The sequence below is a fragment of the Rutilus rutilus genome, assembly GCF_951802725.1.
Source record: "Rutilus rutilus genome assembly, chromosome: 7".
Classification (NCBI taxonomy): domain Eukaryota; kingdom Metazoa; phylum Chordata; class Actinopteri; order Cypriniformes; family Leuciscidae; genus Rutilus; species Rutilus rutilus.
The window spans coordinates 30,302,824-30,318,139 of NC_140221.1; the positions used below are offsets into that span (position 1 = coordinate 30,302,824).

General features: G+C 46.2%; 1 protein-coding gene across 1 annotated transcript; it reads left to right on the plus strand.

Annotated features, from left to right (window-relative positions):
* Window positions 1-12,693: 12,693 nt before the first annotated feature.
* On the plus strand, window positions 12,694-14,865 carry LOC311293756 (E3 SUMO-protein ligase KIAA1586-like; the record flags this gene model as incomplete). Its single annotated transcript, XM_084414247.1, has 1 exon — window positions 12,694-14,865. The coding sequence occupies one exon, from the start codon at window positions 12,694-12,696 to the stop codon at window positions 14,863-14,865; it is 2,172 nt and encodes a 723-aa protein (XP_084270373.1).
* Window positions 14,866-15,316: the final 451 nt, after the last annotated feature.

Here is a 15,316-nt window from a genome sequence, read left to right on the forward strand (position 1 = left end):
ACTTTATGAAAGAATTGAATCTAATAGATATCTGGAGGGAAGAAAATCCTGACGATTTAAAGTTTTCGTGTTACTCCGGTACACACAAGTCCTATTCAAGAATTGATTTCTTCTTGATATCTGCAGAGTTAAGGCACAAAATCAAGGAATGTACTTATGATGCTATCCTAATTTCAGATCATGCTCCCAATTCATTGGTATATCAAGACTCAAAGCTAGTTAAAGATGCTAGGATTTGGCGTTGCAAACAAAAGTGGCTGACTGACCCCGGCTTTGTCTCTTTTCTGGATGAACAAATCGGGTTCTATTTTGAAACTAATACAACAGAAACTTCAGCAAGTACAAGATGGGAGGCCTTCAAGGCTTATATTAGAGGTCAAATAATTAGCATCACAAGCTCTAAAGCTAGATCGACTTTTGAAAAGGCAAAAATTTTAGAGACAAATATAACGGAAATGGAAAATGAATATTATCAAACAAGGTCAACAGAATCTCATCAAAAGCTATTGCTGCTTAGAGCACAATATAACGAATTATCTGCATCAAGAGCGGTGGCCAGTCTGTTGCGACTTAAGCAATCTTTCTACGATCAGGGTGAAAAACCTGGGAAAGTTCTTGCTTGGCGTCTTAAGCAGCTACAGAGCGAAAAAGTTATAATCTCACTGCTGAGCGATCAAGGAGAACCCATTGTAGATCCAACAGAGATTAATGAAACCTTCAAGACATTTTATGAGGGTCTTTATAGTTCCGAAATGATTAATGTCAATTCTGAACTTAAAGTATTTTTAAATAGTATAAATATACCCAAGATACCAGAAATTCTTAAGGCAAATTTGGAAAAAGATATCACTGTAGAGGAAATATCTTTAGCAATTGACAGTATTAAAGCAGGGAAAACCCCTGGACCTGATGGTCTCCCAATTGAAATCTATAAAAAATGTAAAAATAAATTGTTAACTCCAATTTTTGAAATGTTTACAGAGTCCTTCCGAAATGGTACCTTGCCGTCATCGTTAAGAGGAGCATTAATTACTCTGCTCCCGAAGGCAGGTAAACCAACTAACAAATGTGAAAACTGGAGACCTATTAGCCTGCTAAATGCGGATTTGAAAATACTTTGTAAGATTTTAGCAAAAAGAATCGAAGACATAATAACTACAATAATTGGGAGGGACCAGAACGGGTTTATCCGTGGCAGACAAGGCTTCCATAATGTCAGAAGGATCTTAAATATTCTTTATCATCAGAAGGAGGCCCCAGATACTGCTTTACTGTCACTCGATGCTGAAAAAGCATTTGACAGAGTGGAATGGTCTTATTTGTTTGAGATTTTGGCTCGCTTTGGTTTTGGGGAGACGTTTTGTAATTGGATAAGATTACTTTATAAGGAACCATATGCACAAATTTTAACTAACAGTAATATCTCAAAAATTATAAAAATAAAGAGAGGGTGTAGACAAGGGGACCCTTTGTCTCCATTGCTGTTCATTATGGCAATTGAACCCCTTGCAATTGCAGTGAGGTCACATGATAGCATTTCTGGAATAACCATAGGACGGACGGAGCATCGTTTAGCTTTATATGCAGACGACATAATTGTTTTTCTCAAAAATACCAACAAATCCATCCCGGCTTTGCTAGATTTGATTAGGAAGTTCGGCAAGATCTCAGGTTATAAGATTAATAAGTCTAAAACATCCATTATGTTATTAAACCAAGTAGACAGGGAAAATCCAACTAATGTAGTTGCACAATTTAAGGTCGTCAATTGCTTCTCTTATTTAGGCATTCAAATTGTCCCATTGCTTAACAATATCATAGAAAGTAATTATAGACCAGTTATGCAAAGGGATCTCAACTTCTTTAGATAGATGGGCTGCTTTACCAATGTCATTAATGGGGAAAATAAATACTCTCAAAATGAATGTACTTCCTAAACTGTTGTATTTGTTTCAAAATTTGCCTTTGCCTCCAACAAGCAATTTATTTTCTCAGCTGAAGACACTTTTCATTAAGTTTCTATGGAACAATAGACGCTCCAGACAGCGCCTTTCATTGTTGTACTTGCCTTATGATAGAGGTGGGCTTAAATGCCCAAATCCACTATGGTACTATTGGGCGGCGCAACTAAGAACAATGATGTTCTACTATTCTGAGGAGAATGTGCCACTTTGGAGAGAAATGGAAGGCGATACATTGAAACTGCCTTTGCCCATTTACCTGTACTCAGCTAAGTTTAAGAAACTTAAAAATATCACCAAGAATCCTATGGCTAAAAATATGATTAGCGTGTGGCAACAGGTCAAGAAATATCTCCAAGTAGCTGACTCGCTCTCAGTATTTAGTCCGATATGGGGAAATGATCTCTTCCCCCCAGGAGGGGGTGGGGGGGGGGGGGGGGGGGGGGGGGGGGGTTAAAATTTGGGCTGATCAGGGGTTACAAAAAATAGGAGATCTTTATAGTCCTGACGATACACATCTGATGTCTTTTGACGAAATTGTTGTCAAGCACGACATTCAGCAACCAGTTATTCAGATATTTACAACTGAGAGATTTTATCAGAACTCAACAAAATCAGTCCCTGTCCATTCCTAGCCTATCAAAGTTCGAAGAAATGATGGTGAGGGACTGTCAGGGAGGGGGCGTGATTTCCAAAATATATAATGAACTGGTTGGTGAATCCTCAGAATCATCAGTACATAAACTTGAGTCCTGGAGAGAAGATCTACAGGAGAATATCTCCATTGAGGAGTGGGAGAGGGCGTGTATCAAGGCACAAAGACAAACTGTGAACTCACGTTTAAAACTTTTGCAGTACAACTGGTTAATGCGTTCGTATATGACCCCAGTTAAACTTAACAAATTTAATAACGACATACCGGATGTTTGCATAAAATGTGACAAGGAGAAGGGCATGATCTTCCATTGTTTGTGGCAATGTTCTCAAATAAAAGAATTTTGGGGAGAAGTGAAACAGTGTATTGAGGAAATTTTAGAGATAAAATTACATTTAGAACCCAAAATGTTTCTATTGGGTATCTATCCAGCTATCTGTAACATAAGAAAGAAGCATAGAATATTTTTAGATATAGGTTTGTTGCTGGCCAAAAGAGTTATTGCTACTGCCTGGAAAGAGGTGGCTAGACCAAGGATAGGTAGATGGCTTTCAGAATTAATAGCAACTCTGCCCTTAGAAAAGATCACGTATGCAATCAGAGGAAAGCTACCAATTTTTGATAGCATCTGGGACCCCTTTAGTAACTTTCTTGCTAATAAAGACTTGTCTCGTTTGGTGGAGATGTCTGGGGACGATCCATAAGTAACCTGCAGTTCACTTGGAAAGGTTTACTAATTCATGTGTAGTGCACACTGGTGAGCACTGTGCATGGTAGGTTTTGTACTTATTCTCTCCATTAAATAATTATTTTTATATATATATTTCTTTTTTATTTAGTTTATTTATTTATTTATTTATATAAAAAATTATGTAGCATTTGTTGTACTATTTTATTGTATATTTATGTTTCCTTTGTTTTTAGTTATTTATTTGTATTAGTTATTTGTGTTATGATGTCATGTTTTGGATAGTCTGATGGACAAAGTTCTGTGGGTTGTTGGGCAAGAGTTTTTTTTTTTTTTGAGTTTATGTAATGTTATTATGTTTGAAAATAAAGATATTGTTGGGAAAAAAAACAGTAATTTAAGTTTTACAGTAGCCTATATAGAACCGACATCGAACGCTCCGAGCGAGCTGTGCTGTGGTAAACATGGAACTTTTCCTTGACATGAAACGGTAAATAATCAAACCAGTGGAAGCCTGCAGTGCATGAAAATGCTGTATATAACCTACCTTATTCATGCAATATCTATTCAGTCAGTACAGTAGCCTACACTTTAGTAATGTTTCTGTTTAACGTAAACGCTTCTTCCTGTTACCTGTCCCTGACCCCTCAGGCAGCGCGCCCACTCGCAAAGCAGACAGGCGCACCTCTGCTATCGCAGGCGTTTTTCCACATTCGAAATTCGAAATTCTGTTTTTTAAAACTGTTCGAATATATATTTGAATTTAGAATATTCGTTGACAGCCCTAATACTCATGGGAGTTGTAGTGTCACACTTATTTCAGATGCCTTTTGAAAAGACTATTCAACCCGCATTTGGCGGGTTGGCGGGTGTTAATGTCAAGCCCTGATTGTTTCTATTAGGTCAGGTCGTGGTGTACAGACTTGGTCAGTGTCAGTCAAACAACATTCTCCTCCTTTGTTCACTATAATCTACAGAGCTTGATGACCAAATTTCTTTCAAATTTGTCAGTTGCCTTAACCCATCTGTAATGATAAAACATTCATTCCAGAGGTTAATGACACAATATACACACTATGGAGACAGAATATCTCCCCTAAACTAACACATACCAAACATGAATCAACACTCATAAAACATACAATGCTGTCACCATCCAACACACACACACACACACACACACACACACACACACACACACACACACACACACACACACACACACACACTTATACCTGACTATGAACCGCTCATATTCTCATATTCATATCTTTTGGTGTTTACTCTAAACATATTTGAATTTTAAATAAGATTTTAAACTTCTCATTTTCCTGTAGCTTTTATCTAATTTTACATGGTCTCTTAACCAGTTTCAAAGCACGTCTGTTCATTATTCATTTTCTCTTAGAAAAGTCAGCTGGGTTGTTTTGGTTCATTATCATTATTTTGCTTCAGCTTGCTTTAGCAGGCCAATAACAGAAAGACAGACAGAGTACCATCCCTTCCTCCACTCAAGCAGTCTCTCTCACTATACACAAATAATCTTTTGAGCAGCCTCCTAAGACTGTAATTTAGACAAAATATAATAATAAATTCATTACAATAACCTTTGACCATCCACCTTTGTTATCCAGACTTTTCTTGAATTCACAAAAGCTGTCTTCATCTTTAGCCACCATCATGTCTAACGACCTTCAGGAGACATATCTTGTAGACATATTATTTCAATATTAACTTCTATAAAATTTTCCCTTGCCCATAAGGCAACCAGCATCATGTTCCTGATATAAATTAAGTGTTGTTACTGTCTCCACAACAAATAATGACAATCACCTCACGGTCTCAGCTGGCTCTTGAAAGCCCATTCCCATTAGCTCTTTATAATCTCCTTTTCTTCAGGGTGTTGTCCCCTGGTATAGTTTCAAACACTTGTCATAATGAAAAACAAGCCATACAATGAATGCGGTTTCTGGTGAGTGGTATAGAGGAACGTACTCGGTTACTAACGTAACCTCGGTTCTCTCTAGAGAGAGGAACGAGTACTGCGTAGAATACGCTAGGGGAAAATCCTTTCCCACGAGAATACTGAAGCCAAAAAATTATCCTTTAATTTTGTATTAATGTAAAACGCGTTGCGGCAGCATACAGACATAGGCGAGACAGCTCGCGTGCCTATTGGCTGGTCTGCTGGCAACTGCTTGAGCCTATCGAGCGAGACCTAGAGTGACGTCAGACCCAATGAGGGCGCTTTGCGTCACTCTGCGTCACGTCCCGCCGAAACAGGCGTGGCTTAGGTCTATAAATACCGCTCGCAGGCTTCATATCTCTGGTTTTTCATAGTCGAAGCATCCAGAGCGCGTGCATGCACGGCAGGATACGCAGTACTCGTTCCTCTCTCTAGAGAGAACCGAGGTTACGTTAGTAACCGAGTACGTTCTCTTACGAGAGATACTCTCGTACTGCGTAGAATACGCTAGGGGAACCTACTGTAAAACGCCGTGCGTGCTGGGATCTGATACTATAGACTCAAGGGCGACAGCCCGGAGTTCATACAGTACACAATCACCCAGGGGACTCACAGGGAATCCTGGGTTTAGCCACTATCTTCCTATATGGCAGCATAGAGCAGCACTGCAATTCTCAATAGCTGCATAACTGACAGTGTCAGTTTATGAGATTTGGCCGTACTAGACCGACAGTAGTCTGGCCTGTAGTGCGGGAACCTCTAGGTTGTAAAACCTTATAAATGTAGACGGAGAGGCCCAGCCTGCCGCCATACAAATATCTTGCAAGGCAATCCCATTTGACCAAGCCCACGATGAAGCCATGCTTCTCGTGGAGTGCGCCTTGACACCCAGTGGGCACTGCATGCCCTTGGTTGTGTAAGCTAGCGCTATTGCGTCCACTATCCATCTGGATAGGGTCTGTTTCGAAGCAGCTAGTCCCTTAGAACGCCCGCTGAATGAAACAAAGAGCTGCTCCGTCTGTCTGAAAACAGACGAGCGAGACACATAAGCTCTTAATGCCCTGACTGGGCAAAGGGAGCTTTCGTCCATATTTCCTTCAGTGACCGGCAGGGCAGACAGGGAGACGACCTGTGCTCTGAACGGTGTATTGAGGGATTTAGGAACATAACCGTGCTTAGGTTTGAGTATAACTCTAGAGTCATTAGGCCCAAATTCCATGCACGTCGCGCTTACTGAGAGCGCGTGTAAGTCCCCTATGCGCTTCACTGAAGCGAGAGCCAGAAGAAACGCCGTCTTGAAAGACAGGTGTTTAAGATCAATCTTCTGCAAGGGCTCGAATGGATGACCTTTCATGGCTTCCAGTACCGTAGAAAGGTCCCATATAGGGACTGTGGGAGGTCTGGGAGGATTCAGTCTCTTAGCTCCTCTAAGGAAGCGAATGACTAAATCGTTCCTTCCAATAGACTGGCCAAGCGTGGTCGAAGAGAACACTGCTATGGCCGCCACATAGACTTTGAGCGTGGAAGGGGACCTGCCCTTATCCAACAGCTCCTGTAGGAAGGAGAGAACCTCCGTCACACCGCAATGTAGGGGTACCAGCCAGAAAACACCGACCATTTGGAGGCATAGAGACGTCGCGTAGACGGAGCTCTGGCCTGCGTGATAGTGTTTAACACTCCCTGTGGGAGGTCAGCGGGTACCCGTTGATGGCCCACACATGAAGGGACCACAGCTCTGGGTGAGGATGCCAGATCGAGCCGTTGGCTTGAGAGAGGAGATCCCTCCTCAGAGGCACTGGCCACGGGGTGGTGTTTGCTAACTGCATCACAATTGGGAACCAAGGTTGGCTCGTCCAAAGTGGGGCTACAAGCAGCACTGAGCATCTTTCTTCCCTGACCCGTTCTACCACCTGTGTCAGGAGGGAGACGGGGGGAAAAGCGTAGAGAGGACGGCGAGGCCACTCGTGGGTCAGCGCGTCCTTGCTCTTCGAGAAAAATTCTGGACAGTGAGCGTTTTCTTGAGACGTGAACAGGTCTACTTCCGCTCTGCCGAATTTCCTCCACAGCAGCTGGACTGTCTGTGGGTGCAAAGACCATTCTCCTGTCGGAACCTGGTTCCTGGACAGTCTGTCTGGCCCTATATTTAGGAGCCCTGGCACGTGCGCTGCTCTCAGCGAGAGCAGGTTGCTGCGAGCCCATATCAGGAGGCGCCTGGTTAGCCTGTACAGAGTCAGGGACCTGAGGCCGCCCTGGCGATTTATGTAGGACACCACTGAGACATTGTCTGAACGTACTAGCACGTGGTGTCCCCTTATCAGGGGACAAAAGCGCGTGAGCGCTTTGCTCACTGCCAACATTTCGAGGCAGTTGATATGTAGGAGCTTCTCCTGCTTTGACCATTGGCCAAAAAGCGGTCTGCCCTCGAGCAGCGCTCCCCATCCCGAGGTGGATGCGTCCGTGGACACCACCATCACTCTCGAGGAAGTCCCCAGGCTTACACCTGATTGGTACCAGTCTTTTGCCTCCCAAGGTTTCAAAGCTGCAATGCACGCTTGATTGACCTTGAAGCGAAGCCGACCGGAAGCCCACGAAGTGCGTGGCACTTCGTAAATGTACGGGGTGCCAGGGACAAGCCGAAAGGCAGGACTGTGTACTGATATGCCTGGCCCTCGAAGGCGAATCTCAAAAATCGCCTGTGACGTGACGCTATCTGTATTTGAAAATACCAGTCCCCTCGGCGGACATGCGCGAGGATCTTTCTGGTCGTGAGCATCCTGAACTGACGCTTCATAAGCGCTCTGTTCAGTTGCCGCAGATCTAGTATGGGTCTGAGACCCCCGTCTTTCTTGGGCACCAGGAAGTATCTGCTGTAAAGCCCCCCTTCGCTTTGAGCTTGAGATAGGGGTTCTATAGCCCCTTTGCTCAACAGTTTCAGAATCTCGGCTCGAAGTAGGTGAGCTACTTTCGATTCTACCGTGGTCTCGACGCGCGCCATGTAGCGGCGAGGGCGCCGGCGAAACTGCAGCGAATAGCCTTCTTTTATGATGTTCAGCACCCATCTCGAAACCCCGGGAAGCTTTTCCCATGCATGTGCGCGAGTAGCTAGGGGCTGGATGCGGAGCACGCTCTGATCGGCTCGCGATACAGCGGCTTCGGTGTGCTGTGACATAAGCGTCGCGCTCATGACATCTGAGGCAGGGGGCGCGCTGATAACAGCGGGCAGAATGCCCGCACTCGACTCCTCTGTAGTGTTTAACCGAGAGGGGGAGGGCTGGGCTAGTTCCATGTCTGTGTGTGGACGTGGGCGCAGGGTAGCGGGCACATACACCACTTTTACAGCATTGCTCGCGTGAGCAGAGCGTATGCATACTGGTCTCGTTTTTACAGAGACCGTGAGACATGTGGGAAGTAGCGTTTGTGGGCACTGGGTAGTGGGCACGTCTGCTACGTTTAATGCGCAATCGATCTGAGTCGATTTTATGTGCGCGAGCCCTGTGTGAAGGGCTGTGCTTGTGTGTAGGAATGGGCACTGAGTAGTGGGCATTTTTTCTACACATGAAACACCATCGGCCGTGGCCGGGACACCAGAAAATACACTCTTTAAGGGATTTATCTGGGTAGCCATAAAAACGGCTTTTTTGTGCAGGCAAGCGGGCAATGGAACCGGCTTGTTGGCTGCTAAATACGCTGGACCAGTCACATTTCCTGGAACTGGACGAGCGGCAAGCTTTGGTGGAAGCCCGGCCGCAGCGGGACTTGGACACCGTCGCTTTCCTAGGCGTGCTAGGACGATTTCGGAGCCTCTGGCTTCAACGCAACCTTTGGCCGCGGGCCACGCGGGGCGGGGCGGCGGCTGGATGAGCGAGAGCGCGGTCTCGAGCTCTGGGTCTGGCGGCGTTGTGAAGAGGAGGCGGTGGGCGGAGGCTTAGGCTGTGAGCTCTGAGCAGACGGTTTCGCACGGCCTGCTGCAGAACTGGAGCGCTTCGGGAGGAAGTGCCTCATGGCCTGGGTCGCTTTCTGCATCTCAGCGAACCTATCGGCGAAGTCTTTGACCGAGGTTCCGAAGAGGCCGGCAGGGGAAAGCGGCGCGTCGAGGAACGCGGTGCGCTCTGACTCAGACATGTCCGAGAGCGTCAGCCACAGATGTCTCTCAGACACGGTGAGCGAGGCCATACTTCGTCCAATGGCCTGTGCCGCCGACTTGGTAGCGCGGAGAGCGAGGTCTGTAGCGCTCCTCAGGTCCGGCACGCAGATTGCGTCAGGTCCTTTCTCATCCAGCTTGCGGAGGAGATCAGCCTGGTAAATCTGGAGCGTAGCCATGGTGTGCAACGCTGACGCGGCCTGCCCGGCGGCGGAGAAAGCACAACGGAGCAGGGCTGACGTCGTGCGGCAGGCTTTTGAGGGCAGCGCCATCTTAGCACGCCGTCCAGCGGAGGGCGGGCATAAGTGCGCTGCAATAGCCTCTTCGACCGGCGGCAGGGAGTGGTAGCCTCTGTTTTTAGCGTCGTCGACAGCGGAGAACGCCAAAGAAACAGAGGATCGTGTCCTGGCCGAAAAAGGGGAGTTCCAAGACTTAGCGACTTCTTCATGAAGCTCAGGAAGAAAGGGCGCTGGCTTGGATGCAGGTGAAGTGCGCTCCCCAGGCAGAAAGTAGCCGTCCAGCCGGTTGTGAGCAGGCTGCTCAGGCGTAATCCACTCGAGTCCGAGGCTCGCCGTGGCCTGAGTGAGTACGCGCATGAGCTCCGCCTCAATGCTCGCTCTCTTCCCCGTTGAAGCACGGGCAGGAGGGGCGAGATCCTCAGAGCTCGCCCAACCCTCACTGCCTGATGCCAGGAGAGAGCAGGAATCCCCCTCTCGCAGCAGCACGTCGACTTCATCAGCGTCGTCGACAGAAGCGGCGGCAGACCACGGCCGTTGTCCGTCAGGAAGTGATGCTGATGAAACCGGAGAAGCAGGCGGGCGCACCGGCGAGCTTTGACGGCTGGGAGAAGGTTCCGGGATTCGCTGAGCGCGGCGCTTTTTACGGCGCGGCACAACAGCAGGTGTGGGCGCAGTCTCGTTGAATAGTGCCAAGCGAGTCCTCAGAGTCGCTAATGGCAACAGCTCGCAGTGAGGGCAGCCGCCGTCAGCGAGCGCGAGAGCTGCATGATCTTGACCCAGGCAGGAAGCGCATATAACATGGCGGTCCCCGTCGCTGAGTGTGGCTCTGCACGAGCCGCAGGAAGGCATCTTAAAAAAGACGCAGCTCTTTCAGACAGTGTGTGTCGCGCTGGCGAACACACACACAATGCAGAGAAAAGGATATAGGCGCTGGATAGCGCAGCAGGAAGGCGATGAAGGCGGCGCGGCCAGCAGCTTCTCGACTCGTCCCGCTGAAGTGCTTTCTTCAACAGCGCGGCTTCCACTCGGTTACTAACGTAACCTCGGTTCTCTCTAGAGAGAGGAACGAGTACTGCGTATCCTGCCGTGCATGCACGCGCTCTGGTTGCTTCGACTATGAAAAACCAGAGATATGAAGCCTGCGAGCGGTATTTATAGACCTAAGCCACGCCTGTTTCGGCGGGACGTGACGCAGAGGGCGCGAAGCGCCCTCATTGGGTCTGACGTCACTCTAGGTCTCGCTCGATAGGCTCAAGCAGTTGCCAGCAGACCAGCCAATAGGCGCGCGAGCTGTCTCGCCTATGTCTGTATGCTGCCGCAACGCGTTTTACATTAATACAAAATTAAAGGATCATTTTTTGGCTTCAGTATTCTCGTGGAAAAGGATTTTCCCCTAGCGTATTCTACGCAGTACGAGAGTATCTCTCGTAAGAGAACTCACATTTTCTGGGTCAGACTGCCATAACTTCTCACAGCTCATCTCCCCTCTCAATGTTCTGCTGATGCTGGTGGCCTCCCAGTCATCCGCTGCACTCTCATACCCATCTCACATAAAACACCTCCATTCTGGAGGTGCCCAGTGTCGGCGTGACCCCCTGCCTTAGGTTGACCTCTGGCCAAAGAGGTTCTTACCCGTCATTGAGTAATCACTTCGTGCACACTGGTAACCGCTCTTTCCCATCAAAGAATCAGTTTTCTTCAACAGACTCAGTTGTTCTCTGGAGCTTAGGAAAGGCACATCCAATAGTCACCAGAGCACTCTGGACTGCCTAATAATGTTAACTCAGGGAGACAGGTTAATAACAACAGTATTTAATCACTTAAATCTGTTAAACCTGTCCGAATCAGCAAAATCTCAGTGAACTTTAATCACATCCATCTATTCAGTGTACATCTACGTCTGTAGCCGGAGCCATCGACCCTGTTTCATGGTGGAGGCTAAGATCAGACAAAGAAGTTACTGGGCCTAAAATAACCTAGTCAAAAATGTCACTCCTATCATTTAAGGTCATTATTATTTTAAAGACTTCTTTAAAGTCATTCAGTTTTATTTTTAAAACATTTGCCCTCTAAATGTATAAAATCTGTACTGCCTGTAGCATGATTTCTTTTAACATCTTGTGATGAAATGATGAAGAGATTCAATTGCAAGTGTAAACAGATATTTATTAAGAAGAGCTGGTCAGAGATGGTGTGAGTGATGAATGATATAATGTCCAGAGATAACACTTGGCAGCACAGGGACGCTGGGGACAGCCCAGAACTCCGGTGGTGAAAGATGGTGATGAAGATGACGAACACAAACCGGAAACCAGGAAATGGCGCGGGTGATCAGAGTGCAGGACGATGACGACGATGATGACGATGATGACGAATACACAGGCTCAGACAAAGGCAGGAACACACGGGAAACAGGCAGGATAACACGGGAACAGGCAGGAACACATCGAACATCCAACAACCATCCAACAATGCTCTGACAAAGACAAGGTGACAACAGAGAGACTAAATAGGGTGTGTAAATCGGCTGCAGCAGGCACGTTGATCAGCTGCAGCTGGAAACTGATCAAACTCCGCCCATACACACACACACTCAACAACAAGATGAGAGAGGAGACAGCGAATCTATATACAGGGTTCGAATTACGGGGGAGCTAAGGGGAGCTCGGCTCCCCTGAAAAGGACTTGGGCTCCCCTGAAAGCCTACTTTGAGACATTTAGGGGGAGCTCTAAAACACTGTCCATTTTTTGTGTCGCATATAGATTTTGATTTTCTGTACATTAAGGTTCCTGAAATAAATGATGATATTAAAAATGTGTCAATGTTGTGTGTTTATTCGCTCATTACATTACTATTTCCGAACACTATTTTCCGCTGTGTCTCCTGCTGTGACCATCCATGCGTGGCGGCGCTGCACTGAAATTACTACGTTTACGTCACCACTTGAACTTCTCACTGAGTTGGTATTTGAATGTTAGCTTAACTTCAAGTTCAAAACATACTTTATTCGTTTTTTGGAACACTCTGTGGATACTAATAAGAATGTCAAAACGAAAGCAGCCAAACCTCAGTCAATTTGGATTTACAAAACAAACGAAGAGGAGTGATGACAGCGCACCAGCTACAACTAGTTTGCCGGTGATACCGCCGCCGCCGCTAAAAGTTGCTGCTAGTGACAGCACCAGCACCGAGGATAGCGAGACTTTGGCGCCAGAAACCACCGCTGCGACCTGCAGCGGACCAGGCGATCAGGCAACACCTTTCAACTGGACAACAAAGCAATGGAGTGAGTGGAGAATCAGGAATACATGGCTCTACTCCAAAAATCAGAAGTTAGGATGTACAGTATGCATGGAGGCAAAAAGCCTGTTGCTCGCCGAAAGAGCAACGGGAGTACATCTGTCAGAGGAATGGATGAATGGAGAGGTCAGCAGCGAGTCACAGAATAACCTGCGGAAAAAGATTTACAAGCATCGGGACAGTTTGGCACACAAAAGAGCGGTTGAGATTTCTGAGATGAAGGAAAAGGATGTGCTCCCAAACAAGGTACTTGAAGTAAATGCTAATTTAATGCAAGAAACTGCTACGTCTTTCAGATCTGCTTATATGGTGGCCAAGGAAAAAATGGCCTACAGAAAGCTCCCTGCTGTAATGTCCCTTCAAAAACCTAATGGTGCAAACGTGGGAAATGTGCACAAATCAGACCATGCTTGTGCTGAAATAATCGGACATATCGCCAGTGAAATGAGAGCTAAATTTGTTTCAAAAATAAAAGAACTGGGATCACGAATCAGTATTACGATAGATGAGAGCACAGTTCATGGCCTGGCTTATATGATCATTTATGTGCGGTGTGACATGACAGGAACGGGGGAAGTGGATAATGTTTTTTTAGATATCGTTGAGCTTTCAGAAGGCACGGATGCCGAATCGATATACAAAAGTTTGAGGAAAAGCTTGAGACAAGCGGGACTGGATGATGAGTTTCTGGGAAAAAATCTCATCTGCATTGCAACGGATGGAGCAGCGGTACTGACGGGCAGAGTCGGCGGACTCGTCACTAAACTCAAACAAGATTTCCCCAAAGTTCAGTCAATACACTGTCTAGCTCACCGACTTGAGTTAGCTGTCAAAGACTCACTTAAGGAAGTAGCTGGATGTAACCAATTTGAGTTTTTTATCTCAAAACTTTACGCCCTCTATAACCAGTCATCGAAAAACGCCCGTTTGCTCCAGGAGGCAGCTACAGGTTTGAACATGCAAATCCTAAAAATAGGTCAAATCTTTACAATTCGTTGGGTGGCTAGTAGTTTTCGCACTGTGAAGGCAGTATGGAACGATTATCCTGCACTGGCGCACCAATTCAGAACAGCCATGGAAGACGCATCTCGCTGCGACACAGAGAGGCAGAAATTCAGGGGCCTGCACAAACTCCTTACAAGCACAGGTTTTTTGGCTGATTTGGCATGTATGAAGGATGTCCTGCGAGAACTACAAAATCTGTCGCTAAAACTGCAACGCAAACAAACATCTTTAGTTGATGCAAGTTGCCACATTCAGCAGACCATTGACGTCTTGACAGCCATGAAAGCAAGTGGAGGAAAATCCACACAAAAAGCCGAACAACGCATATCGACTGGCCTGTTCAAAGATGTTGAGCTTTCAGAGAGCAGGCCGAAGATAAACCGTCTTCAGTTCAATCAGTCTATTATCAACAGCCTAAAGAAGAGACTGCCCGAACCGGACCTTGTCCAGATGCTGAAACCGCTGGATAAACGCTTTTGGCCACAGCAACATAGCGCCCGTATCCTATATGGGGAAACTGAGGTTCGAGCATTGGCAAAAACACTGGGAGAACCGGCCCGAGAGGCTGTCGAGGAGTTCCGGGACTTTAAATTGCAAAACAGAGCACCAGGGAAAACGCTTGTCAAACTTCAAACAGCAAGTCTGACTTACTTGCCGTCCTCAGCTGAGTGTGAGAGGGGATTTTCTGCCGTGAATTCTACTGACAGCAAGTATCGCAACAAGTTGCGTGAACAAAGCCTCTCCTCGCTTCTCTTCGTGGATCTGAATGGACCCCCTTTGGAGCAATTTGACCCTCTGCCTTTTGTATCATCTTGGATTAAAGCCGGTCACCGACCCTCAACATCCTGGGTTACAGGACGGAAAGCAAAGACAGAAGACCCCAGGCCTCTGTGGTCACTTCTGATTTAAGGTAAGAATCATGGAATTAATTACTTGATCTGTGCGTTTGTGAGGATTGGCCCTAATCCTATTTAATATTGATGTATTTTTTTTTATGATTGTTTTATGAGTTATTCTGTTTTTATCATGATTTGCATGATGTAGGCCTAAGCGCGGTTGATTCAGAACCGTGGACAGAGCTGTTTGCCCTAACACTTACAACACTGACTGACGCTTGCGTTTTGAAGTAAACGGTTTACTAAGTAAACAATAGGTTTACTGTAAACCTATTGTTTTAAATGCCCTAACATGCACCAAAAGTGTTAAAGTCAGTCAGGGAGGATTGGAAAATATAGGGCTCCCCCGAAAGCCACTTTGTAATTCGAACCCTGTCTATATACCGTGACACATCTCCATGTCTATGGTTTTCAACTGAAACACTGTGCTTTATTATAAATAGCTCATTAACACTTCTGACACA